A 27895-nucleotide genomic window follows, 5' to 3' on the forward strand; every position below is an offset into this window, starting at 1 on the left:
AAATAGTTTAATGTCCCTTTTATGTAAATGTTTTACAACATAGAGCAGAATTGTCTATGTAAATATTAAAATGACTTTACTACAGCATATTGCTATTTCAGTGTGTAAAGTTTTATTAAGGGACATTGTACTCACACATTTTCATGGATATAAAAGTACAAAACATATCCATAGCAAATCCTATATTTTGGCACATAAAAGGTTAAAGGGACAGTGTACTTTAGGCAAGTAGCTGATAAGACTACATTATATTATAAGCAAGCTGCAGGAACACTTTTTACATTGGGATGGGCTCTACTACTCCCCACGGGGTATTTTTAGGTTGCTGCTTCTTATCAACAGTTTTGCTATAACCAATACTGCAGTATTCATATTTTTCAGTGTAGGTGGTGATTTCCACCACCAAAACCACATATTTCAAATGACAAACTAAAGATTAAGGATCTATTTCTAAACTATAGTCCCCAACAGGTAACTAGGAACACATTTTACAATACAACGTCCCTTTTAAAAGGCTCCAGTTAATATAAACCCAATTCTGCAATGGGCAGAGCCCGAGATCATACAATAAACAATTTTCCAATGTACTACTATCTAATTTGCTTCATTCTCTTGGTATCCTTTTGTTGAAGGAGCAGCAATGCACTACTGGGAGTTAGCTGAAAGACAATGACACAAGGTATATATATATATATATATATATATATATATATATATATATATATATATATATATATATATATATATATATATATATAATGTGTGCACCCACCAATCAGCAGCTTCTGAGCCTACCTAGATATACTTTTCAACAAAAGATATAGAGAATGAAACAATTTAGGTAATAGAAAAACATTGGAAAGTTATTTAATATTACATGTTTTATGTCCCTTTAAGCAGAAGTTACTAGTATACCAGAATCTGTTGTGTACTTCCTACTAATGATCACTAGGCAGTACACGTGCACTTCCTACTAATGATCAGTAGGCAGTACACGTGCACAGGTACATGGGAGATCATACAAATCTGGCAGGCTTGAAGGCCTGGATTAACCATGACTTTAAAATATATATTTTTATTTACGACCTTGCCTTAGCAGCATTATATTAGTACATACAGAATAAAATAATTCTCAGCTTTCACGTGTTTACAGCATTTTACAAGGCGACGTTGGAAAATAGGGATAAGGGTACAGAAGCCATGTTTGATTCCCTGCAATAAATTCACATACAAACTTCCACGACAGACATTCCTTCCAGAAGTTTATAGTTCTACAATGAGCAATTATGGAGGGGGGGGGGGGGGGGGGTGGCGGCGGCGGCTCTGGTCCAGCAACAATAAAATCAATATTTACATTAATAAACTAGATTTGTTTCAAAATATAGCTTTGTGTACAGTTATTTCTCTTTAAACATGAGCTTCAGCACGGTCCTGAGACCAATCATCATCAGCAGCATAAACGTGTCCTGCTCTACAAGGCTGAGTCCATAGTGTTTGGGGGGTATTACTTGATGCAATCCATTATATGTATCTGCAGCGTATCCATATCCGGAGCTTTGTACTGACACTTGGGGCAGCAATACGGTTCAGGTTCCATCACTGTAGAAAATGAACTCATAGGGGGGTGTGCGTAAGATCCTGACCCAGGGTAAGGACCTAAAGAAGAAACAGGATATTAGAGGCAAAACTAAGTGATTGTGTGGGTTGGTGTGTGAGTGTAGACCTTGTACCACTCACCTGGGATTAGAGTTGGACGGATGTCTAAATGTCGATTCCTTATGCCCTCAAAGATAGACCTGAAACGTTAAGGGGAAATACATCACATACATAAGCCAACAACCTGTCACACACCCCCCCCCATAAGAATAAGACATCCACCTTTCTTGCTTCAGACCCTCCAGCTGTTCCTGAAGCCTCTCTTTCTCCGCATGCAGCTTCTCCCGCGCCTCCCTCTCTGCCAGGAAATCAAGACGATAGATCTCCACCTGTGAATGTGGTACAGGTATTATACTGGCTTATTCAGTGGTGTAGACTGGCAGTCCAGTTGTGTGCGACTTACCTGGGCCTTCAGCACGTCCGTGGTCTCTCTCATTTTTTCTGCTTCCTCCTTTAATTTATCTATAAGATCCTGTTTGGCCACAAGAGCCTCTTCTGCTTCTTGCAACTGCTGCTTCAGCTCCTGAACCTGTGAGCAGATTAGGCCCATACAGGTCACATTTACTACAAGTTATATAGCATCTTATATTACCATGTACCAGCCATTCTGTACATAACTAATGCACCATATGTTTCACTGTATATGACCTCTTAACCCGACTCATTTGCCCTCTATGCTGTATAGAGACCATCTCATATACCCCATTTCCCTTACTAATAACAAACGCATTCCGTACCTATGAACTGTAAATAAACCGTTACATACCAATATACCTACTCCATGCTGCATAAAGTCCTTCACATATAACCATTTACCCTACTTTCTGTACACAACCAATCACACAACCTATACCCCCTGTTCCTGCAAGCCTCGTGTAAACCATTAATTATCCATACACCTTCTGGTCTACACAACCCATCAGTTATCTATAAACAACCCTACAATGCTTTAAGACCCATGTACTTTAAATGTATTTAAATCACAACACACACCAGATACGGCATCCCTCCCAAAGCCCGAAAAATGTTATCTCACCCTTCCGCCGTGTTTCTCGACCTGCAGAGTGCTCTTGATATGTGCATCATATTCTTGAAACAGCTGATGGTATGCTGCTTGTAACTGTGCAAGCTTTCTCCTGAAAAAATAAAATAAAAAATTATGCTTACCTGATAGATTTATTTCTTTCTTGACACGATGAGTCCACGGATCATCTAATTACTACTGAGAATATCACTCCTGCCCAGCAGGAGGCGGCAAAGAGCACCACAGCAAAGCTGTTAAATATCACCTCCCTTCCCTCCAACCCCAGTCATTCAACCGAAGTAAAGGAGAGAAAGGAAGCAACAAGGTACATAGGTGCCTGAAGTTTATAACATACCAACAACCTGTCTAAAGAACAGGGCGGGCCGTGGACTCATCGTGTCAAGAAATAATGAAATTTATCAGGTAAGCATAAATTTTGTTTTCTTTCTAATGACACAATGAGTCCACAGATCATCTAATTACTATTGGGGATCAATACAGAAGCTAGAGAACACAGATAAGGGAGGGACAAGACAGGGAACCTAAACGGAAGGCACCATTGCTTGAAGAACCTTTCTCCCAAAAGCGGCCTCAGCCGAAGCAAAAGTGTCAAATTTGTAGAATTTTGAAAAAGTGTGAAGAGACGACCAAGTTGCAGCCTTGCAAATCTGTTCCACAGAAGCTTCATTTTTGAACGCCCAGGAAGAGGAAAGAGCCCTTGTAGAATGAGCCGTAACTCTCCCGGGAGGCTGCTGTCCAGCAGTTTCATAGGCAAAGCGAATGATACTCTTCAGCCACAAGTAAAACTACCTTATCCAAATTAAAAATTAAGCTAAGGAGACTCATACTGTAATGCAGAGAGCTCTGACATTCTACGAGCAGATGAAATAGCAATAAGAAACAAAACTTTCCAAGATAACAACTTAATATCTAAGGAATGTATGGGCTCAAACGGAGCCCACCTTAAGAACTAAATTAAGACTCCAGGGAGGAGTAACTGGTTTTAACACAGGCCTGATCCTGACCAAGGCCTGACAAAAGGATTGCACGTCTGGTACGTCCGCCAGAAGTCTGTGTAACAAAATAGACAAGGCAGATAATTGACCCTTTAGGGAACTTGCCGATAAGCCCTTCTCCAAACCTTATTGGAGAAAGTGCAGAATTCTAGGAATCCTAACTCTACTCCAAGAGTAGCCCTTGGATTCACACCAATATAGATATTTACACCATATCTTGTGGTAAATCTTTCTAGTCACATGTTTACAAGCCTGAATCATGGTCTCAATGACCGATTCCGAAAATCCACGCTTGGATAAAATTAAGCGTTCAATCTCCAAGCAGTCAGCTTTAGAGAAACTAGATTTGGATGAAGGAAGGCCCCTTGAAGTAGAAGGTCCTTCCTCAACGGAAGTCTCCAAGGTGGAAGAGATGACATGTCCACCAGGTCTGCATACCAAATCCTGCGAGGCCACGCCGGTGCAATGAGGATCCCCGACGCCTTCTCCTACTTTATTCAAACAATGACCCGAGGTAGCAGAGCGAACGGAGGGAATAGGTATGCCAGACTGAAATTCCAAGGTACCGCCAGGGCATCTATCAGTACAGCCTGAGGGTCCCTTGACCTCGATCTGTACCTCGGAAGCTTGGCATTCTGTCGATATGCCATGAGATCCAATTCTGGCTGACCCCATTTGAGAATCAGGCTGGAAAACACTTCCGGATGGAGTTCCCACTCCCTCGGGTGAAAGGTCTGTCTGCTCAGGAAGTCAACCTCCCAGTTGTCCACTCCTGGGATGTGGTCGCCGACAGACGGCAATTGTGAGTCTCCGCCCAATGAATTATCTTGGCTACCTCTGTCATGGCCAAGGAATTCCGCGTTCCTCCTTGATGGTTTATGTAAGCCACTGAAGTTATGTTGTCCGACTGGAACCTGATTAACCGGGCCGAGGTTAACTGGGGCCAGGCCAGAAGAGCATTGTAGATTGCTCTCAGCTCCAGAATGTTTATGGGCAGAACAGATTTTGACCAAGTCCAAGTTCCCTGAGCCTTTAGAGAGCCCCAGACTGCTCCCCATCCCAGAAGGCTGGCGTCTGTTATCACAATCACCCAAGAAGGTCTGCAAAAGCATGTTCCCTGGGAGAGATGATCCTGAGACAACCACCAAAGAAGAGAATCCCTTGTTTCCTGCTCCAGCTGTATTCGCAGAGACAGATCAGTAAAATCTCCGTTCCACTGACTGAGCATGTCTAACTGCAGAGGTCTGAGGTGGAAACGGGCGAACGGGATGATGTCCGTTGCCGCTACCATCAGACCGATTACCTCCATGCACTGAGCCACTGATGGCTGAGGAGAGGACTGAAGCGCTAGGCAAGAATCAAAAATCTTTGATTTCCTGACTTCTGTCAGAAAAATCTTCATTGATAAGGAATCTATTATGGTTCCCAAGAAAATTACTCTTGTATTTGGAACTAAGGAACTCTTTTCCAAATTTACCTTCCATCCGTGAGCTCGCAGGAAAGATAACAACATTCCTGTATGGGATCTTGCTTGTTAAAAGGATGGCGCCTGGTCCAGAATGTTGTCCAGATAAGGCGCCACTGCAATGCCCCGCAATCAGAGCACCGCCAACAGGGATCCCAGAACCTTTGAGAAAATTCTGGGAGCTGTGGCAAGGCCGAATGGAAGAGCCACAAACTGGAAGTGTTTGTCTAGAAATGCAACCTTAGAAACTTGTGATGGTCCCTGTGGATGGGAACATGCAGGTACGCGTCCTTTAAATCCACGGTTGTAATAAATTGACCCTCTTGGATCAAAGGAAGAATGGAACGAATAGTTTCCATCTTGAAAGATGGTACTCTGAGAATTAGTTTAGACTCTTGAGATCTAAAATTGGTCTGAAGGTTCCCTCCTTTTTGGGAACCACAAACAGATTGGAATAGAACCCTAGACCCCGTTCCTGCCTCGGAACAGGAACTATCACTCCCAGGGAGGAGAGGTCCGGTACACAGTGTAAGAACGCCTCTCTTTTTGTCTGGTCTACAGATAATCTTGAAAGCAGAAACCTGCCCCTGGGAGGAAAGTTCTTGAACTCTAGTTTGTATCCCTGGGACACGAGGTCCACCGCCCAGGGATCCTGAACATCTCGAACCCAAGCCTGAGTGAAGAAGGAAAGTCTGCCCCCCACAAGATCCGGTCCCGGATCGGGGGCAGGCCCTTCATGCTGTCTGATTCAATAGCAGGCTTTTTGGATCGTTTTCCCTTGTTCCAAGACTGATTGGGTCTCCAGGAGGGTTTGGACTGTTCCTGTTTGGAAGAGGAAGTGGAAAGATTTCCCTTGAAATTTCGAAAGGAATGAAAATTACTCTGACGTCCCTTTTGTTTGTTTCTCTTATCCTGAGGGAGGAAATGGCCCTTTCCTCCCGTAATGTCCGAAATTATTTCCGTCAAACCCGGTCCAAACAAGGTCTTTCCCTTGTAAGGAATCACCAAAAGTTTAGACTTAGATGACACGTCCGCAGACCAAGATTTTAGCCATAAAGCTCTGTGGGCTAGCACAGCAAAACCTCTTTGCTCCCAGTTTAATAACCTGTAGGGAAGCATCCATAATAAAGGAATTAGCCAACTTAAGGGCCTTTATCCTATCCTGGATCTCTTCAAGGGGAGTGTCTGTCACAATAGAATCAGACAACGCATCAAACCAGTATGCCGCCGCACTAGTGACGATAGCAATGCACACTGCAGGTTGCCATTGTAAACCCTGGTGTACATACATCTTTTTGAGTAAACCCTACAATTTTTTGTCCATAGCATCCATAAAGGCACAACTATCATCTATGGGGATAGTAGTCCTCTTGGCTAGAGTGGAAATTGCTCCTTCCACCTTGGGTACTTGTTTGCCAAGACTCCTTGATAGAGTCCGCTATGGGAAACATCTTTTTAAATATAGGGGATGGAGAAAAAGGGATACCTGGTCTCTCCCATTCTTTAGCAATGATCTCAGTAGCTCGATCTGGTACAGGAAAAACCTCCACCAAGGAAGGTACATCAAATATTTGTTTAGCTTACTGGATTTTTTAGGATTAACTACGACCATGGTGTCGGTGTCGTCCAATGTAGCTAAAACCTCCTTGAGTAATAGACGGAGGTGTTCTAGCTTAAACCTGAAAGATACAACTTCAGTATCAGTAGGAGGAATTACACCGTCAGAATCTGAGATTTCACCCTCAGATGCTACCGAAGTATCCTCCTCCTCAGGCTTCGGAGAGGGGGCATTCAAAATAGCAACAACTGCATCAGTAACCTTGCTTACTGAATGTTTATTCTTCCTCTTCAGCTTTCCCTGCAACATGGGAAAAGCAGACAACGCATCAGAGACTGCAGAAGACATGAGGGAAGCGATGTCTTGCAAAGTAACTCCAGGAGAAGTTAGAGAGGAAGCGCAGGGCACTCCATAACATTTGGGACGCTTGAGGAGAAAGCTGCAGCATATATTGAACATTGTCATTAGACTCCTGAACAGTATCCTCCTTGAAAAATGTTGGCTCAGAAAAAAGTCTATCCCTATAATTTAAAGTTCTCACAATACATAAAGAACAGAAAGGGATTGGTGGTTCCACATTGGCATCAAAACAAAAAGAACAATTGATATTTTGCAGGGCCTCTTGGTGCATTCTGACTCACAATGGATCAAATTATCAAATAAAAGGCTTACATTTTTTAATAAAAATTTAAACAGAAAAAAACGTTAGTCACTTTAAATTTTAAACCGTAACTTTTCACATCAGCTTAACTTTGCTGAGATGCCTACCTGCCCTGCTGACACCGGCTCTTTAACAATCCCCTTAGTAGAAGATCCAGAACTCGGCAGGAGTTATATTGAACCGCTCTCCGGTCCTAGAAACGTATGTCTTTAGACAAAACTGCGTAATCTTGACTGAGACTGTACTCTCCTTCCCCCCCCCCCCACGGTCACAGAAGGGAAAAGTGGCGCGCAACACAAATTGCTGCCTCCCATAGCTTCGTCCATCTCAAAAACATAATTTATGCTTACCTGATAAATTTATTTCTCTTGTAGTGTATCCAGTCCACGGATCATCCATTACTTGTGGGATATATTCCCTTCCCAACAGGAAGTTGCAAGAGGATCACCCACAGCAGAGCTGCTATATAGCTCCTCCCCTCACATCCAGTCATTCGACCGAAACAAGACGAGAAAGGAGAAACCATAGGGTGCAGTGGTGACTGTAGTTTAATTAAAAATTTAGACCTGCCTTAAAAGGACAGGGCGGGCCGTGGACTGGATACACTACAAGAGAAATAAATTTATCAGGTAAGCATAAATTATGTTTTCTCTTGTTAAGTGTATCCAGTCCACGGATCATCCATTACTTGTGGGATACCAATACCAAAGCTTAAGTACACGGATGATGGGAGGGACAAGGCAGGAACTTAAACGGAAGGAACCACTGCCTGTAGAACCTTTCTCCCAAAAACAGCCTCCGAAGAAGCAAAAGTGTCAAATTTGTAAAATTTTGAAAAAGTGTGAAGCGAAGACCAAGTCGCAGCCTTGCAAATCTGTTCAACAGAGGCCTCATTTTTAAAGGCCCAGGTGGAAGCCACAGATCTAGTAGAATGAGCTGTAATCCTTTCAGGGGGCTGCTGTCCAGCAGTCTCATAGGCTAAGCGTATTATGCTTCGAAGCCAAAAGGAGAGAGAGGTTGCCGAAGCTTTTTGACCTCTCCTCTGTCCAGAGTAAACGACAAACAGGGCAGATGTTTGAGGAAAATCTTTAGTTGCCTGTAAGTAGAACTTCAAGGCACGGACTACGTCCAGATTATGTAAAAGACGTTCCTTCTTTGAAGAAGGATTAGGGCACAATGACGGGACAACAATCTCTTGATTGATATTCCTGTTAGAAACCACCTAAGGTAAAAACCCAGGTTTAGTACGCAGAACTACCTTGTCTGAATAGAAAATCAGATAAGGAGAATCACAATGTAAGGCAGATAACTCAGAGATTCTTCGAGCAGAGGAAATAGCCATCAAAAACAGAACTTTCCAAGATAAAAGTTTAATATCAATGGAATGAAGGGGTTCAAACGGAACTCCTTGAAGAACTTTAAGAACCAAGTTTAAGCTCCACGGAGGAGCAACAGTTTTAAACACAGGCTTAATCCTAGCCAAAGCCTGACAAAAGGCCTGGACGTCTGGAACCTCTGCCAGACGCTTGTGCAAAAGAATAGATAGAGCAGAGATCTGTCCTTTTAACGAACTAGCTGATAAGCCTTTTTCCAAACCCTCTTGGAGAAAGGACAATATCCTAGGAATCCTAACCTTACTCCATGAGTAACTCTTGGATTCGCACCAATAAAGGCATTTACGCCATATCTTATGGTAGATTTTCCTGGTAACAGGCTTTCGTGCCTGTATTAAGGTATCAATAACTGACTCGGAGAAGCCACGCTTTGATAGAATCAAGCGTTCAATCTCCATGCAGTCAGTCTCAGAGAAATTAGATTTGGATGATTGAAAGGACCTTGTATTAGAAGGTCTTGCCTCAGAGGTAGAGTCCATGGTGGACAGGATGACATGTCCACTAGGTCTGCATACCAGGTCCTGCGTGGCCACGCAGGCGCTATCAGAATCACCAATGTTCTCTCCTGTTTGATCTTGGCAATCAGTCGAGGGAGCAGAGGAAACGGTGGAAACACATAAGCCAGGTGACTGAATTGATCCCAGACTGCATTGTTAGCACTACTTGAGGTGCTCTACTAAATGTGAGTTTACTCATTACTTTTAGTTCTACTAGTTCCGGACCAAACGATATTGGGCCATGTGGCGCTTCTGTTTTTTTCTTTTTATAGAGCTGCTAGAGCATCTTTCAAAACACACTTAAGGTGTAGAAGCCAGACAGCTGCTACCAGTCTTGAGAAAGGTCCCTGAGGACCGAAACGCGTTGGCTATACACTGGTATTGCAGCTCAGAATATATCTTGTGAGTAGAATACTGTTGTTGTCATTCTAAAGTGATTTTATTGCACTATGTCTATTTTCTGTACACTTTTTTAGGTACAGGAGGATATCCCATTACATTTGATAACCTTTTAAGAAGAGGAACATCAACCCAGCACTTTCTACACTCACATTTGGAATACTATACTTGGAATTATATACACATTTTTTTGGAGCAATTTGGACTTTATTTATTTCACCAGGATTTTGAATCCTTTTTTATGACACATTTTTTATGACACATTTTTTACCACACACTTTTATATACACACATTTTTATACACACTTTTTAGGTGTACACCTCACGAGAATTATTCACTATCACATATATTATATTCCTTCCATATGGGTTGCTGATCACAACTCATATTTTGTATATATTTTTATTCATTTTTTCATCTTTTCAAAAAATATTTAATATATTTTTTATATTTTTTACATTTTTTCACCTTTTTGATTTTTACACCAACTTTGGACATATTATTTTTATTTTTATTTTTTTTGGATATTAACCTTGAACATTTGCTTTGGACATTTTGGTATGGGACTTAAACACTTGTATGTTACATAGGACATAACTTCTTGGACATTGTATGGGGCAATCCATTAGATTGTTGAATCTATTTTTAACTGTATTTTTAACTGTCAGTTTATGTTAATAAAATGTTTGTTTAATACATTTTAATCTCACATCCTATATATATATATATTGTTTTTAATCCTTTACCTTTTAAGTACTTTTTCACATGGTTTTATATATATTCTTTGTGTAACACAATATTATATATTAACCTTTATGTATACACATTCCTAGTCGTGGACACCATCTTTAGCAACCCAACCCTCATCTGAGGGTAGTGTAGCGCTGTATCTTGGCATTTCTTTTTACTCTTAACTTTTGGAGTCTGGTTGGGAGACTCCGCCTATATCAGATATAGCTTGTATGGTATTATTGTGGCGCTGATAGATATACATTCATTTGAACTACAAATCCCTCTTTTCCCTACCACTTTCTAACAGCAGCCTAATAAATAACAGTCCATCAGACTTACCTATTACCATTGGTCATAATATATTCACATCTATACATAAACTTATAAAATGGAAGATATTCCATCCACTACAAATAATATTACCACATCTACCATCAGTAGCCTTAGGACAGATATAAATTTTGATATAGTCCAGGCCTTAAATAAGGATGCAAACCATAAAGATGGAGAAGTGGTAGATATAGATGCGACCTTTAAGAACCTAGAGAAACTCTTAGTATCTGAAACTAAATATACTGCTGAGATCTCTTTTTTAAAGAAATGTTTGGAACTGAATATCATTCCAAAGGGTTTAATGATACAGAAGAACTGTTCATTTAATATTGAGAGTCAGGAGTTTGCCAACAGATGGGAAACAGCCATCAAAGAAATCTCACAAAAATTGATGCAGATAATTATAGACTATCGAGGATATCTTTTGATAGCCCTAGATAAAAATATAAAGGAGGAAAAAAATAAGATGGAGCACATCAGAGACCTGAGTGTATTTAAAACTAAGCAGGAACAATTATGTTCTAAGATCAAAAAGATTAAAGATGACATCATCTCTAAAAAGACTAAGAAAATCCATAGAGACTTAAACCTAGCCACTCAAAAAAAGTCCGATACGACTTTAGGGACTGAACCACATATAGAGACTAATCCAACACAGACACAAGAGGAAGAATGGACCGAAGTCGCCCCAAGGGGAAATAGGAATAGAGAAAGGAACAGAAACCCACACAACCAATGGGGACAAAATGACAATAGTAATCATCAACCTATTCCCTATAATCAGAATAATAACACATTCTATGAAAGAAACCATCAAAACCCCAGAGACCAACACCACAGAGGGCTCTACCACTCTAGGAGCTACAATAATAGAAATTACAATCATAGGAACTACAGAGATTATCCTAGACCTAGAGAAATGGAAGATTGGGGCCAGATACAACAACCACATTTTAGACCACCCCAGTTTAGAAGTTACCAACATTATCATAGGACCCCATATCAGGGATATGATAATCGCTTCAGACAAGGAGACTACAGGGGGACATACCAACATGTACAAACAAGAGGTGGGGAGTTTAGGGGTAGATCACCCACCAATTTTCACAACCCAATACATACTAGATTCCCATCCTATGAGAGAGGAGATACCTACCAGAATAGAGACAACTATGGTTACAAACACAAACAATTATACCCAAAAGTACATTTTGGAGATAATCAGAGTTATCAGCATAGAGAATCTCACAACAATAGATCTAGAAATACTTGGGTTGACACTCCCACACCAAACACTAACAGATTTGAGAATCTGAGAAATATGGATATGTTAAACAGCCCTGCTCCTCCAGCCCTGAGGAATTCGAACACTCAATCATCAGGCACTACCATAAATCATGATAATCAACAACATTTTTTAGGGGAAGGCCCTCCAGCACTCTTAGACAGAAACAAACAGTCAAAGAGAAAAAACAGAACACAAGATGTAGAGGAGTTCACAACTCCAAGTCAAAAAAGAAAATCCATAGAGGCAGAAGAGCAGGGATAAGGCTAAAAAAGAAGTCTCAAATAACACCTCAGGCACATACTAGATGCGAAAATGCACAAATAACTTTACCCTCTTCTAGCTCTAACGACAATGTCTTAAGGGATCTAAAGAATAGAGGGATATACAATTTGAGCAACACAAATCTAAGCCATAAGGACAAAGAAGTATTGGCCTTAGGTCTATCCTATGCTCCATCAAGGGGTCTGGATAAATTCCAGACCTATACACATGTTAAACAATTGGTAAGAAAACTTACCCTTAAAAGATTTTTTTGCAAATCTGCATTAGAAAAAACCAATTCACATTCCAATACAAACATAAATATAAGAGAGAATGGGCACCAGACACAAGATAAACCTAACTACACAGATCTGAAACCAAAGTCCACTTTCTTCCCCATTTCACATAAAGGACCTCACATCGAAACATTTGAAAATGTAGTATGTGATGACATAAAGAGATTAAACAACAACAACATTAGGAAGTTCCACCAAAATATGACTAAGACACAAACAAATACCATCAAGAGTCTAGAAGACAACAAAGACATTGTAGTAAAATCGGCTGACAAGGGAGGGGGCATTGTAATCCTAAACAAAATAGATTACAACAAAGAATCAGACAGGATTTTGGGAGATTCTGAGACTTATGAGGTACTAAACTCAGATCCCACAAGAAGATATAAAGAAGAGCTGGACTCCATACTTCTGTCAGCAAAAAGGAAAGGTATTATCAACAATCAGGAATACAGGTATATATCTATGAAACATCCAAGGATACCTGTATTCTATTACCTTCCTAAAATACACAAAAGGTTGGATAACCCCCCCGGAAGGCCGATCATATCCGGTATTGGCTCCATCACCTGCAACCTATCAGAATACATCGATAGAAGACTTCAGAAACATGTACAACAACTACCTTCCTATCTCAAGGACTCCACAGAAGTCCTGAACCTACTCAATAGTCTAGAATGGGACGACCGATACATATTAGCTACCTGCGATGTCACTGCTCTTTATACGAGTATCCCACACGACTTGGGTTTAGAAGCAGTGGAGTACTTCATGAAAAAGGACAGAGAATTGAGTCAGGAACAAAGGGAGTTTGTTGTGGAGGGTATCTCCTATATCCTCAGCCATAATTACTTCAACGACAGAGGAGTGTTCTACAACCAGATATGCGGAACAGCTATGGGGACCAGGTTTGCGCCTAGCTACGCCAACTTATACATGGGTAAATGGGAGAACCTCTTTTGGGACTCCTGCCCAGCAGGCGCAGACCTGTTCCTATACAAAAGATACATAGATGACATCCTCATTATATGGAGAGGTTCTGTGGAAGACCTCCAACACACTATTAATGTGATGAATAATAACACCATGAACTTGAAATTCACGCACGAGATAAGTAAGAAAAATATCCACTTTCTGGACTTAGACATAACGATAAAAGAAGGAAGAGTGTCTACTTCTACGTACTTTAAGGATGTGGACTGTAGCAATTACATCCATCAGATCAGTTGTCACCACCATAGATGGAAATCAAACATCCCGAAAGGACAGTTAATGAGGATCAGAAAGAATTGTTCGGACAGAGGAAAATGGAAAGAACAGTCAAAAATCCTAAAAGAAAGATTCGTGGACAGAGGATACGATGTGGAAACCATAAACAGAACGATTGAAGAAGTGGAGAAAATGGATAGAGGGTCTATGCTGAAATACAAAAATAAGGACAAGACTCCAGAAAGGGACATTACCATACAGGTACCTTTCATCTCTGAATACAGCAAAAATAGGTTTCTAATCAAAAAGATAATAAAGAAGCACTGGCACTTTCTGAAAGAGAACAATATAATTGGGAAAGATCTAAAGGAATCCCCAACATTCATTTACAGAAAAACAAAAAACATTAAAACAATGATCGCTCCTAGTGTCCCCAAAGTAACTAGGAAAACCACAATGAAAGATCTACATGGGAAACCACTTAAAGGTTTCTTTCCCTGCCTGACATGCAAGGCTTGCGAACATGGCAAGAAGAGTAACATATTCAAATCCAATATAACACAGGAGTCTTTTAATATGAAAGAGATGATCAGATGCCAGGATTCAGGCATCATATATCTAATCGAATGTGGATGTGGACTACAATATGTAGGGCAAACCTCTAGGAAACTGCGAGATAGAATCCGCGAGCATCTTTTACAGATAAAATGGGGAAAGGAAGATTTTCCACTATACAAACATTTTAAAGAAAAACACAAAGGAAGCAACAAAACGTTCAAATATATGGGCATTAGTAGACCCACCAAAAATTGGAGAGGAGGGGATTTTGAAAAACAACTTCTGAGAGTAGAATCAAAGTGGATCTTCCTGCTAGACTGCATCTTTCCCAAAGGTCTTAACAGCAACACGGAAATATTCCACCTATTATAAGAGAAGCAAAAAACAAACTCTCTCCCACTCCCAACTCTCCAAAAGACACCAGAAAATCAGGAAAGATGGAAAGATGGGAAGAAAGTAGACTGTTTCAAACACAAGCACCACTCTCAACCAATCAAATTAAAAATTAAAGAAATTTTAAAACCAAAGCAATTTTTAAATGTTTTTAAAAAAAATGTTTTAAAAAGGTTTCTTTGGGGTTCAAAACCTTTTTTAAAATCAAGGTTCCAAAAGCTTTTACAATATATATATTTTTTACATAATATATTTTTTACTTAATATTTTTATAATAATATTTTTACACAAATTTTCTATATTTTTTAGATATTTATATATTTGTACTTATAAGCTACCCCCAAACCTATTGGCAGACTCCTGAAACTATATAGGACATTGAGATCCTCAGGATAGAAATATTATTGACAGTAATAGGTTCCAAACACACTACTATGCAATATAATACCAACTCCTGTTTTAAGTAATGTCTACCTCTGTTTACGTAATGTTAGGTAATAAATATATAACTCCAACATAACGGTTTTATAATTTTGTACCCACAACATATGGATATCCATATGCCCTTATTTGTATCTTACAATTTTTTATATATTGTATTTGCATTTTTATACCAGATATTTGTATTTTTATTCTATACCAGACATTCTGAGCTTCCAATACCAATCCCAATTTTTATTCATATGTCATTTTATCTTTTTATATAATTAAACTTATTCACTTAGAGATTGTTTTTTATGTAATAACACAACTACAAGGAACAATGCCATTACATATATTTACACTCATATAGGCAACTTTGCATTTTGCCAAGTCAATATACTATAACCCCAATATGCCAAAATGAGTTGGCACTTCCACCGGCAAATACACATGATATATATTCTTTCCCCTTTCGGATGTCACGCGCATTAAGCGTGTCACTTCCGGTCTGCAAATAAACGTCACTTCCGGTGGGCCCTAACATCCGGTATAAACATCCGGTGAGCGGACACTAAGGAGAATTGGACAATTTTTGCCTAAAACTCAATGCACTCATTTTTGACATAATAGAAATGGGGGACAATATAATTATCAATTTCTGGAAATGTATTTCCAGAATTTTTGGCGCAAATTTTAGGCGCAATTTCCACAAACCATCCCATTGGCTATCAAAACACACTTAAGGTGTAGAAGCCAGACAGCTGCTACCAGTCTTGAGAAAGGTCCCTGAGGACCGAAACGCGTTGGCTATACACTGGTATTGCAGCTCAGAATATATCTGGTGAGTAGAATACTGTTGTTGTCATTCTAAAGTGATTTTATTGCACTATGTCTATTTTCTGTACACTTTTTTAGGTACAGGAGGATATCCCATTACATTTGATAACCTTTTAAGAAGAGGAACATCAACCCAGCACTTTCTACACTCACATTTGGAATACTTGGAATTATATACATATTTTTTGGAGCAATTTGGACTTTATTTATTTCACCAGGATTTTGAATCCTTTTTTATGACACATTTTTTATGACACATTTTTTACCACACACTTTTATATACACACATTTTTATACACACTTTTTAGGTGTACACCTCACGAGAATTATTCACTATCACATATATTATATTCCTTCCATATGGGTTGCTGATCACAACTCATATATTTTGTATATATTTTTATTCATTTTTTCATCTTTTCAAAAAATATTTAATATATTTTTTATATTTTTTACATTTTTTCACCTTTTTGATTTTTACACCAGCTTTGGACATATTATCATTTTTATTTTTATTTTTTTTGGATATTAACCTTGAACATTTGCTTTGGACATTTTGGTATGGGACTTAAACACTTGTATGTTACATAGGACATAACTTCTTGGACATTGTATGGGGCAATCCATTAGATTGTTGAATCTATTTTTAACTGTATTTTTAACTGTCAGTTTATGTTAATAAAATGTTTGTTTAATACATTTTAATCTCACATCCTATATATATATATATATTGTTTTTAATCCTTTACCTTTTAAGTACTTTTTCACATGGTTTTATATACATTCTTTGTGTAACACAATATTATATATTAACCTTTATGTATACACATTCCTAGTCGTGGACACCATCTTTAGCAACCCAACCCTCATCTGAGGGTAGTGTAGCGCTGTATCTTGGCATTTCTTTTTACTCTTAACTTTTGGAGTCTGATTGGGAGACTCCGCCTATATCAGATATAGCTTGTATGGTATTATTGTGGCGCTGATAGATATACATTCATTTGAACATCTTTCAGCGTTGCTCCCGGGTCCCTGGACCTGGATCCGTAACGAGGAAGCTTGGCGTTCTGGCGAGACGCCATGAGATCCAGTTCTGGTTTGACCAAACGATGGACCAGTTGAGCAAACACCTCCGGATGGAGTTCCCATTCCCCCGGATGAAAAGTCTGACGACTTAGAAAATCCGCCTCCCAGTTCTCCACGCCTGGGATGTGGATTGCTGAAAAGTGGCAAGAGTGAGACTCTGCCCAGCGAATTATCTTTGAGACTTCTAACATCGCTAGGGAACTCCTGGTTCCCCCTTGATGGTTGATGTAAGCCACAGTCGTGATATTGTCCGACTGAAATCTGATGAACCTCAGTGTTGCTAACTGAGGCCAAGCTAGAAGAGCATTGAATATTGCTCTTAACTCCAGAATATTTATTGGGAGGAGTTTCTCCTCCTGAGTCCACGATCCCTGAGCCTTCAGGGAGTTCCAGACTGCGCCCCAACCTAGAAGGCTGGCATCTGTTGTTACAATCGTCCAATCTGGCCTGCGAAAGGTCATACCCTTGGACAGATGGACCCGAGATAGCCACCAGAGAAGAGAATCTCTGGTCTCTTGATCCAGATTTAGTAGAGGGAACAAATCTGAGTAATCCCCATTCCACTGACTTAGCATGCATAATTGCAGCGGTCTGAGATGCAGGCGTGCAAATGGCACTATGTCCATTGCCGCTACCATTAAGCCGATTACTTCCATGCACTGAGCCACTGACGGGCGTGGAATGGAATGAAGGACACGGCAAGCATTTAAAAGCTTTGATAAACTGGACTCCGTCAGGTAAATTTTCAATTCTACAGAATCTATCAGAGTCCCTAGGAAGGAGACTCTTGTGAGTGGTGATAGAGAACTCTTTTCCACGTTCACTTTCCACCCATGCGACCTCAGAAATGCCAGAACTATCTCTGTATGAGACTTGGCAATTTGAAAGCTTGACGCCTGTATCAGGATGTCGTCTAGATACGGAGCCACCGCTATGCCTCCCGGTCTTAGAACCGCCAGAAGTGAGCCCAGAACCTTTGTAAAGATTCTCGGGGCAGTAGCCAACCCAAAGGGAAGAGCTACAAATTGGTAATGCCTGTCTAGAAAGGCAAATCTTAGGAACCGATGATGATCTTTGTGAATTGGTATGTGAAGGTAAGCAACCTTTAAGTCCACTGTGGTCATGTACTGACCCTCTTGGACCATGGGTAGGATGGTCCGAATGGTTTCTATTTTGAATGATGGAACTCTGAGGAATTTGTTTAAGATCTTTAGATCCAAGATTGGTCTGAAGGTTCCCTCTTTCTTGGGAACCACAAACAAATTTGAATAAAATCCCTGTCCTTGTTCCGTCCGCGGAACTGGGTGGATCACCCCCATTACTAGGAGGTTTTGTACACAGCTTAGGAATGCCTCTTTCTTTATCTGGTTTTCTGATAACCTTGAAAGATGAAATCTCCCTTGAGGAGGAGAAGCCTTGAAGTCCAGAAGATATCCCTGAGATATGATCTCCAACGCCCAGGGATCCTGGACATCTCTTGCCCACGCCTGGGCGAAGAGAGAAAGTCTGCCCCCCACTAGATCCGTTTCCGGATAGGGGGCCGTTCCTTCATGCTGTCTTGGGGGCAGTAGCAGGTTTTCTGGCCTGCTTGCCCTTGTTCCAGGACTGGTTAGGTTTCCAGACCTGTCTGGAGTGAGCAACAGTTCCTTCCTGTTTTGGAGCGGAGGAAGTTGATGCTGCTCCTGCCTTGAAATTTCGAAAGGCACGAAAATTAGACTGTTTGGCCTTTGATTTGGCCCTGTCCTGAGGAAGGGTATGACCCTTACCTCCAGTAATGTCAGCAATAATTTCTTTCAAGCCGGGCCCGAATAAGGTCTGCCCCTTGAAAGGAATATTAAGTAATTTAGATTTAGAAGTCACGTCAGCTGACCAGGATTTAAGCCATAGCGCCCTCCGCGCCTGGATGGCGAATCCGGAATTCTTAGCCGTTAGTTTAGTCAAATGTACAATGGCATCAGAAACAAATGAGTTAGCTAGCTTAAGTGATTTAAGCTTGTCCATAATTTCATCCAATGGAGCTGTGTGAATGGCCTCTTCCAGAGACTCAAACCAGAATGCCGCAGCGACAGGGGCAATGCATGCAAGGGGCTGCAGGATAAAACCTTGTTGAACAAACATTTTCTTAAGGTAACCTTCTAATTTCTTATCCATTGGATCCGAAAAAGCACAACTGTCCTCAACTGGGATAGTGGTACGCTTTGCTAAAGTAGAAACTGCTCCCTCCACCTTAGGGACCGTTTGCCATAAGTCCTGTGTAGTGGCGTCTATTGGGAACATTTTTCTAAATATAGGAGGAGGGGAAAAGGGCACACCAGGTCTATCCCACTCCTTGCTAATAATTTCTGTAAGCCTTTTAGGTATAGGAAAAACATCAGTACACACCGGCACCGCATAGTATCTATCCAGCCTACACAATATCTCTGGAATTGCAACTGTGTTACAGTCGTTCAAAGCAGCTAAAACCTCCCCAAGCAATATACGGAGGTTCTCAAGCTTAAATTTAAAATTAGAGATCTCTGAATCAGGTTTCCCCGGATCAGATCCGTCACCCACAGAATGAAGCTCTCCGTCCTCATGTTCTGCAAACTGTGACGCAGTATCAGACATGGCTCTTACAGCACCTGCGCGCTCTGCATCTCTCCTAATCCCAAAGCTATCGCGCTTGCCTCTCAATTCTGGCAATCTAGATAATACTTCTGACAGGGTATTATTCATGATTGTAGCCATGTCCTGTAAAGTAATTGCTATGGGCGTCCCTGATGTACTTGGCGCCATATTAGCGTGCGCCCCCTGAGCGGGAGGCGAAGGGTCTGACACGTGAGGAGAGTTAGTCAGCATAACTTCCCCCTCGTCGTCTGGTGATAATTCTTTTATAGATAAAGACTGATCTTTATTATTTAAAGTGAAATCAATACATTTAGTACACATATTCCTATGGGGCTCCACACTGGCTTTCAAACATAATGAACAAATAGATTTATCTATGTCAGACATGTTTAAAACAGACTAGCAATAAGACTGGCAAGCTTGAAAAACACTTTACAACAAGTTTACAAGCAATATAAAAAACGCTACTGTGCCTTTAAGAAGCACAAAACCTGTCCCAAGTTGAAATAACAATGAACCAAAGCAGTTATACCAACCAAATTTTCACAGTGTATGTATTACGTTAGCAGAGCATTGCACCCACTGGCAAATGGATGATTAACCCCTTAATACCCAAAACGGACTAACAATAGAAAAAAACGTTTTTTAAAACAGTCACACACACTGCAACAGCTCTACTGTGACTTTTTACCTCCCTCAATATGACTTTTGAAGCCTTTTGAGCCCTCTAGAGAAGTCCTGGATCATGCAGGAAGAAGCAGGAAGTCTGAGTCTGAATTTTTACTGTGCAAAAAAGCGCTAAAATAGGCCCCTCCCACTCATATTACAACAGTGGGAAGCCTCAGTTAACTGTTTCTATGCAGAAAATTAAGCCAGCCATGTGGAAAAATTATGCCCCAATAAGTTTTATCACCAAATGTACGTTAAAAAACGATTAAACATGCCAGCAAACGTTTTAAAACACATTTTTTAAAGAGTATATATCTCTATTAATAAGCCTAATACCAGTCGCTTTCACTGCATTTAAGGCTTTACTTACATTACTTCGGTATCAGCAGCATTTTCTTAGTCAATTCCATTCCTTAGAAAAATATTTTACTGCACATACCTTATTTGCAGGAAAATCTGCACGCCATTCCCTCTCTGAAGTATTTCACTCCTCAGAATGTGTGAGAACAGCAAGTGGATCTTAGTTACTTCTGCTAAGATCATAGAAAACGCAGGCAGATTCTTCTTCCAAATACTGCCTGAGAAAAAACAGCACACTCCGGTGCCATTTAAAAATAACAAACTTTTGATTGAAGAAATAAACTTAAGTATAAAACACCACAGTCCTCTCACGACCTCCATCTATGTTGAGGGTTGCAAGAGAATGACTGGATATGACATGTGAGGGGAGGAGCTATATTGCAGCTCTGCTGTGGGTGATCCTGTTGCAACTTCCTGTTGGGAAGGGAATATATCCCACAAGTAATGGATGATCCGTGGACTGGATACACTTAACAAGAGAAAAAAGAATCTCCGGTCGGCATCTTTGTTCTAAAGTTAAACCGCAGGGAGCAGTGAAAACCACCGAGAAACCTGAGCCTAATTTATCCTCAGCCCCAGTGCCTGCACAACAAACTGTCTACATAAGTCCCCTCTATCTATAGGAGAATTTATGTGTCCCAATCTTTGTAAATAAAGCGCCCAAACTTTTTCTGAGTCCTTTTATTTCCCCAGAAAATTAAGTTAGCACTTACCGCATAAATCTGCCAGACAGCAAGGCAGCTCACCAGGTTTGAGAGGTCCTCTCCCTCACATGGATCTGTGGAAAAAGGCTTTCAGAGTTAGGGCAGCATAAACTACATGGGAGGCGCAGTGAGAATTATGTCCCACAAGTTCCCATTGCTCTAAAGCCACCACTGCTCTACTGAAAATACTGATATGGACTACGGCTACACCCCAGAACAAAGCAGCACAATCTTGTACTACTTAAAAAATAATAAAATCTTGCTTAAAGAATCTTTTACTAACACCTAACTTTACCACTTCCTTGCTCTAACGTAGGCAAAGAGAATGACTGGGGTTGGAGGGAAGGAAGGTGATATTTAACAACTTTGCTGTGGTGCTCTTTGCCGCCTCCTGCTGGGCAGGAGTGATATTCTCAATATTAATTAGATGATCCGTGGACTCATTGTGTCGTTAGAAAGAAATATTATATATACACACATACATATATATTAGTGCTTATGGCACTAATCTGATTCTCATTACTATAACATAGTCATGAGCTTGTGGGTATTGCTTCAGATTGGCTCCTTTAACTCCTGCAGTGCCTCTCGTCTTGTGCAGGTAAATCCAATGCGTAGCTCCTCCTCATAGCTAGTCTTATCTAGTAATTTACGTGAATAGTTTGATACTAACCACCAAAAGGTTAAAACAAAAATAATTATTGTAATTACTCAAAGATTATCTAAGCATATTCACAGAGGAGACGGCTTTCTAGACAGAGGGTTGGGGGGGGGGGGGTTGCGTTTTTTTCTGGTGGCATTGCCTATTCAGAGGGAAGGTGGGCAACAGTTTACAGCATAACGCTGTATAGACGGAGCACTAGCCATTTTGTTACTCAGCAAAATTCTTGAAATATACATTATTACTATCATGTGTTATTAGTAGGAAATGTATTAACCCTATGGTACGTCTTTGTTAACTCTTGACTTAGTCCTGAAGGATCTTTAATGACCTGTCTAACCTTTGTTAACAAGATTTCCAGCAAAATGCTTATGCTTAAAGGGACAGTATAAACAAATTTTCATATAACTGCATGTAATAGACACTACTATAAAGAAGAATATGCACAGATACTGATCTAAACATCCAGTATAAAACCGTTTACAAACTTACTTAGAAGCTCCCAGTTTAGAGCTGTTGGTAAGGTTAGGCTGGGACACCCACTGAAATGGGCTGGAAAGCAAAAAGAGCAGACACTCTCCCCTGCATATGAAAAGACCCTTTACACAAACAGGAGCAAGCTGGAGAGGGTAGACAACAGTCTACTTCTAAGACTTTGGGGCTTGGTTAGGAATCTATAAATCAGCACAATGTTATTTAAAAAAACAAAACAAACTATGGGCTATATAAATGGATCATATACAAAACATTTAGGCAAAGAAAAATCTTGTGTACAATGTCCCTTTAAAGCACCGTATGGTGGCCAATTAGTTAACTCACCATGTATACCAGTTTGGAGGCCTTATTCTGCAGGGTCACATTTGTTTTAATATCATGCTGGACACAGCTGTCCATTAACCTTTTAAAGCCGTTATGCCGTTCCATTCCGTCATAATTAGACTGGGCTTTAAAGCCGTTATGACGGAATGGAACGTCATAACTAACGGCTGTCCTGAAGCCTTCTGTGCTTCAGGGATTTAATCGCGGTCTGGAGGGCGTTCCTAGGATTGTAGGGACGCCCCCCAGATGCGATCCAATAATTGAAATCTCGCGATCGTATGCACGATCGCGTAGTTTCAATTTGTCTACATCGGAACAGTTGTTCCGATGTAGGCACTTTAACCCTGTCACGAAAGGGTTAAACAACCTATGTTTACATGCACAGTAAACAAGGATAACGCCCTTCAATCTTAAAGGGACATAAAACAAGTTGGGATCGAGACAAAATAGAATATGTACTTTAATTACTTTACCTGCAAATGTATACTGCAGTGCCTCGCCATTAACCCTTTCTTTTTAGTTTCTGAATTGTAAAGCTCTAACTCCCCCCACACATGTCCTTCTATGGCTGTATCTATATCTATTGTTGTTTTGGTAGAATGCAAAAGTGCATAGGGATTATCTGCTGGAGCAGGCCTAAAAGCTGTGAACTCAGCTTAAATACAATGCCTGTATCTAAACCCTGATAAGGGGGGTGGAGTAGACTGCTCCAGACAGCTTAGCTTTGTAACTAATTTTGACTATTTTTGAAAAATATTTTAAAATACTTGCCAGCAATTTTTAAACATTTTTTATGCAAACTATTTTTACTTAATTATCCCTTTTAGGATATGCACAGTTCTCAACATATTTTATGGCACTTTAATGTCCAGGAGCCAAAAATGAGAAGGAAACACTTCACAACCTTTTGTGGGCTACAAAGCTGCTACTGAGAATTACCTAATTGGCCTTACACAATGCTGGCGTTTCAAGCTCTTTTTATTTGTTGTTCAGGATTTACACTGGAGTCCATGGATTCATCTCCGAGCTCACTAAGGGTCCGATTCTCTAAAGCTCTCTGGTCTGGTGAGATTCTATAAAATGCCCTCAGTATTACAAGGTCCACTGGCGATTGTTTTAAAGGCAACTTTTATCTTGGAAACTGTATCTGTTTAAGAACAGTTTGTTAATATTCTTTATGTGACGGAGACACTTTACAGTATAGTGCTCAGCAAAATAAGCTGATGGTTTCACTCCATGCCGGCGAGTTGGAAACAATATAACCCTTGTTTTTAAAGTTATTCTTCTCACTAGGAAGCAACATGGTCAGCCTCACATACTTCCACTAAGGACTAGGATTTACCAATCTGCAAACAAATAGTATTCACTTGTGGACCTGTCTGCATTTGATAGCAAATTGTGGGGTGCATTTGTTCCCCATATTTACCATTGAACAAATGAATGCTCGTGCAATGCCACTCCCTACCCTCACGCAGCCAAATGCATAAGAGTAGGGCCTGTCAATCACCATCATTGAATGAATCCAGGGTGATTTTCATCCGCAAAATTCAAGTTGGCGAGAGGGTTTATGAAGCAGCGGCTTAAATGACAAAGCCTGCGCCCGCCTCATGACAAATCTTGCCCAGTGTAGTCAGAGAGAATCATATGGGTACAAGTGCTGCTATTACTGTACTCACATTTCCTCACAAGTCTTTTGTCTCTCAATTTTCAGGGCTGTTTCCAGGTTCTGCACTTGCATCCTGCGCTGATCTAGCTGCATCATATGCTGCTTTACTAACGTCTCTCCCTCCAGCTGCACCTCACGTGCCACCTGTAACCTGCGGACAGAGGATAATATGGTCACAAATCTCGTTATGTCAACATTGTCATGGTAAAGTTTTCTTTTTTTTTTCTTGACTGATATACTAACAGGAATAAACACATTAGATGTTTGAAGATGATGTTGCAATTTAACTAGTAAGTGAATAAGACCCAAAATAAATGGTTTACAAATGTCACACACATATGTAGGAGTATATATAGGTTTTGAATACCTCCGAAAGCAGAAGGCGGCAGGGCCTCTCGTGCTGTATTTATTCTTGTGAAACTGCAACACACTAAGATTTGTGCAAATCCAGATCCCAGTGTGTTGCAGTTTCGCAAAAATACATTCCGCTCTGAAAATAGCGGAACGGCACAAGTGGCCACCTTCTTACTGATTCAGAGGTATGCCAAACATCCAAAATGCACATATCTAATATACAGTGTATGTATGTATGTATGTATATATATATATATATATATATATATATATATATGGAAGGAAGAGGGTGAGAAAAGCTCTGTATAAGGATTGGGTTCCCAAAATTTGCTGTAAATTGAATAATTTTGTATAGGTGTGTATAATATGTATTAGTACACAAATGTTGTGGTGCGAATTAGTGTTTTAGCCACATCAGATTTTGTCTCCTGAAGCAAATGAAAATAAGTATAAAATAAAATAAAAACTAAAGAAGGTTTAGTTTGATGTTACAAAAAACCTATGTTAAAACATGTCCATTCAAAATGTATGTAAAAAAAGGTAATGGTAGTTAGAATTAATCACACTTTAGTATCCGGTAGGTATTGCACTTACTAGAACAAACCTCAATCATATGAGGTAAGTTGCCGCCTCTGTAAGTGGGAAACTTCCGAAAATCTGCAGTGGTAAAAAGTGCTTGGCTGTGTCTTTTATTCTTCTCCTCTCAGAGTATGGGGTTAATATCCAGATCTGTCCCAACAGGAAGCTGGTGATGTATTCTCCCCAGGAATCCAGCAGGTTTATGCAGAATAAGAGGCCAAAATTCCGGCGTCTCTCTACTCCCTTTAGCACCCCTCGACAATACCTCAGGCTTAGGATCACTGCGGCTGCTGTTCCGGACTCCTGTCCGTCTACTCCATGCGGATTCAGCGTGCTCCGTGTCCTCACTTCTACTATGACATCACTTCCTGGTTACCGGTGCGTTATGGATTGGATGGGGTGGCGAATCCTTGGTTTAGGCAATTAACATTAGCTGAGGCTGCACTGCGTTCTGGACCTTCCCATCATCATCCTCTTTACGGACACTTTGTATTGCCTAAAACAAGGATTCAAAATGCACATATCTAATATACATTATATATATATATATATATATATATATATATATATTCCGGAACAGCAGCCGCAGTGATCCTAAGCCTGAGGTATTGTCGAGGGGTGCTAAAGGGAGTAGAGAGACGCCGGAATTTTGGCCTCTTATATATATATATATATATATATACACACAGGTGGTCCTCGTTTTACAACGGTTCAATTTACACCGTTTCAGAATAACAACCTTTTTTTCCAGTCATGTGACTGCTATTGAAAAGCATTGAGAAGCAGTGCATTTGTATTAAAATAGCCAGTAGGTTGAGCTGTCCGCTTGAGTTGCAGCAAAGCCAGGCAAACTGACATTAATCAGTTTAACCAGACCTGAGCTATCGAGCAGATTTCAAAAGGAACAAGATCTTCCTGTCTATAAATCAGTCCAGATTGGAATGCATAGAAAGAACTGTTTTCAGAAAAATGTAAATGAAGTCTGTGTTGTGTGATTATTTTATTAGGTTTATAATGCTGTTTAGTAAATGTTTTTGTTCATTTAACTTAGTTTAATTATATATTCTTTGTTGTGTGATTATTTTATTAGGTTTATAATGCTGTTTAGCATTTAAAGTCTTAATTTCAAAGCTTTAAAAATAAATGTATTAGGGGTTCCTTATGACAATTTTGAGAGGGACCTAGAACCTATCTTCCTCACTTCCCAAATTTACAACGGTTTCGATTTACAACCATTCCTTCTGGAACCTAACCCCGGCGTAAACTCAGGGCTACCTGTATATATATATATATATATATATATATATATATATATATATATATATATATATATATATATATATATATATATATATATATATATATATATATATATATATATATATATATATATATATATATATATATATATATATATATATATATATATATATATATATATATATATATATATATATATAAATTATCACCAGCTCAATACGTGAAATCTAATAGATTTGCAGGAGATACCCTAAACTTACTTGGATGACCCCACCCAGATTTTGCTGCTAGGAAACTTCAAATGCAGCTTCTTCAAAGCGTAGCTATTCAAATACACTAACCTGGTTGAACCATCAGGGTACGTTTCAGGGCACCAGTGCCATTTTTGGAAGTCTATCCAGCAACATTTATTCATACCAACATGTGATAGCCTATATAGACAATATAGAGGGATAGCAAGCAGATGGATTGCATACTAATTGGAGGAGCAGATACAGTGGCAGCAAGAGACTTCACCAGAGGGACCGGATCACATCTGTGTGGTGTGGTGAGATTTAACAGAGTTCTGTCCCTCTGTCCCTTAGTGGAGGGAGATATCCGCAGTATGTTGAACCCCTGGGAGAGGGATTCACTATACAAGATCATGTTGATGTTATATTTCCCAGCGCTACTCATATGATATTGATTAATGTGACCATTGCATTTTGATCGTCATTTCAAAATTTGCTGCCCTTCGCTCTATACTTTACATATGGTTGTACTGCCTGTATGGACTGTGTGCTTACTGGCTTTATCACATGATGACAGCTAACCAACTTAACTGCATACTTTCCGAGTTAACATCACTGCATGACTGTTAGTGCAATAGACATTGCTGGATAATGACAGGACACTACAAATGAGTTGTATCTAAGCTGGAGATTTTTTCCAGTGGCCACTGGTAAAAAAATGTATTTTATTATTATTTTTTTAGGTGGTATATTTAATAAATCAGTGTTTTTATGCTTTTATTGGATGCACTTTTCTTTGGCGTTTTCTGGTTCAGACACTACCCTCTCCCGAGACCTTGTTTTATTATATTAATGGGTTGTGCTCGCTATGGCATACTGTGCTTCTTTTCTTTTTTTCT

The 27895-nt window shown here is 39.9% G+C and overlaps 1 protein-coding gene across 4 annotated transcripts in view; it reads right to left on the reverse strand.

Annotated features, from left to right (window-relative positions):
• Window positions 1–1055: 1055 nt before the first annotated feature.
• Window positions 1056–27895, reverse strand: part of IKBKG (inhibitor of nuclear factor kappa B kinase regulatory subunit gamma) — a 66519-nt gene continuing 39679 nt past the window's right edge. For all 4 annotated transcript variants that reach the window (XM_053695935.1, XM_053695934.1, XM_053695937.1 and 1 more), the window contains 6 exons: window positions 24584–24724; window positions 2693–2792; window positions 2060–2185; window positions 1879–1985; window positions 1738–1796; window positions 1056–1656 (listed from right to left, as the gene is read on the reverse strand). In XM_053695935.1, coding sequence (XP_053551910.1) covers window positions 1505–1656; window positions 1738–1796; window positions 1879–1985; window positions 2060–2185; window positions 2693–2792; window positions 24584–24724 — 685 coding nt within the window. In that variant the 3' untranslated portion in view covers window positions 1056–1504. The remainder of the gene's footprint in view (window positions 1657–1737; window positions 1797–1878; window positions 1986–2059; window positions 2186–2692; window positions 2793–24583; window positions 24725–27895) is intronic.

This window comes from Bombina bombina, chromosome 12, assembly GCF_027579735.1.
Source record: "Bombina bombina isolate aBomBom1 chromosome 12, aBomBom1.pri, whole genome shotgun sequence".
NCBI classification, from domain to species: domain Eukaryota; kingdom Metazoa; phylum Chordata; class Amphibia; order Anura; family Bombinatoridae; genus Bombina; species Bombina bombina.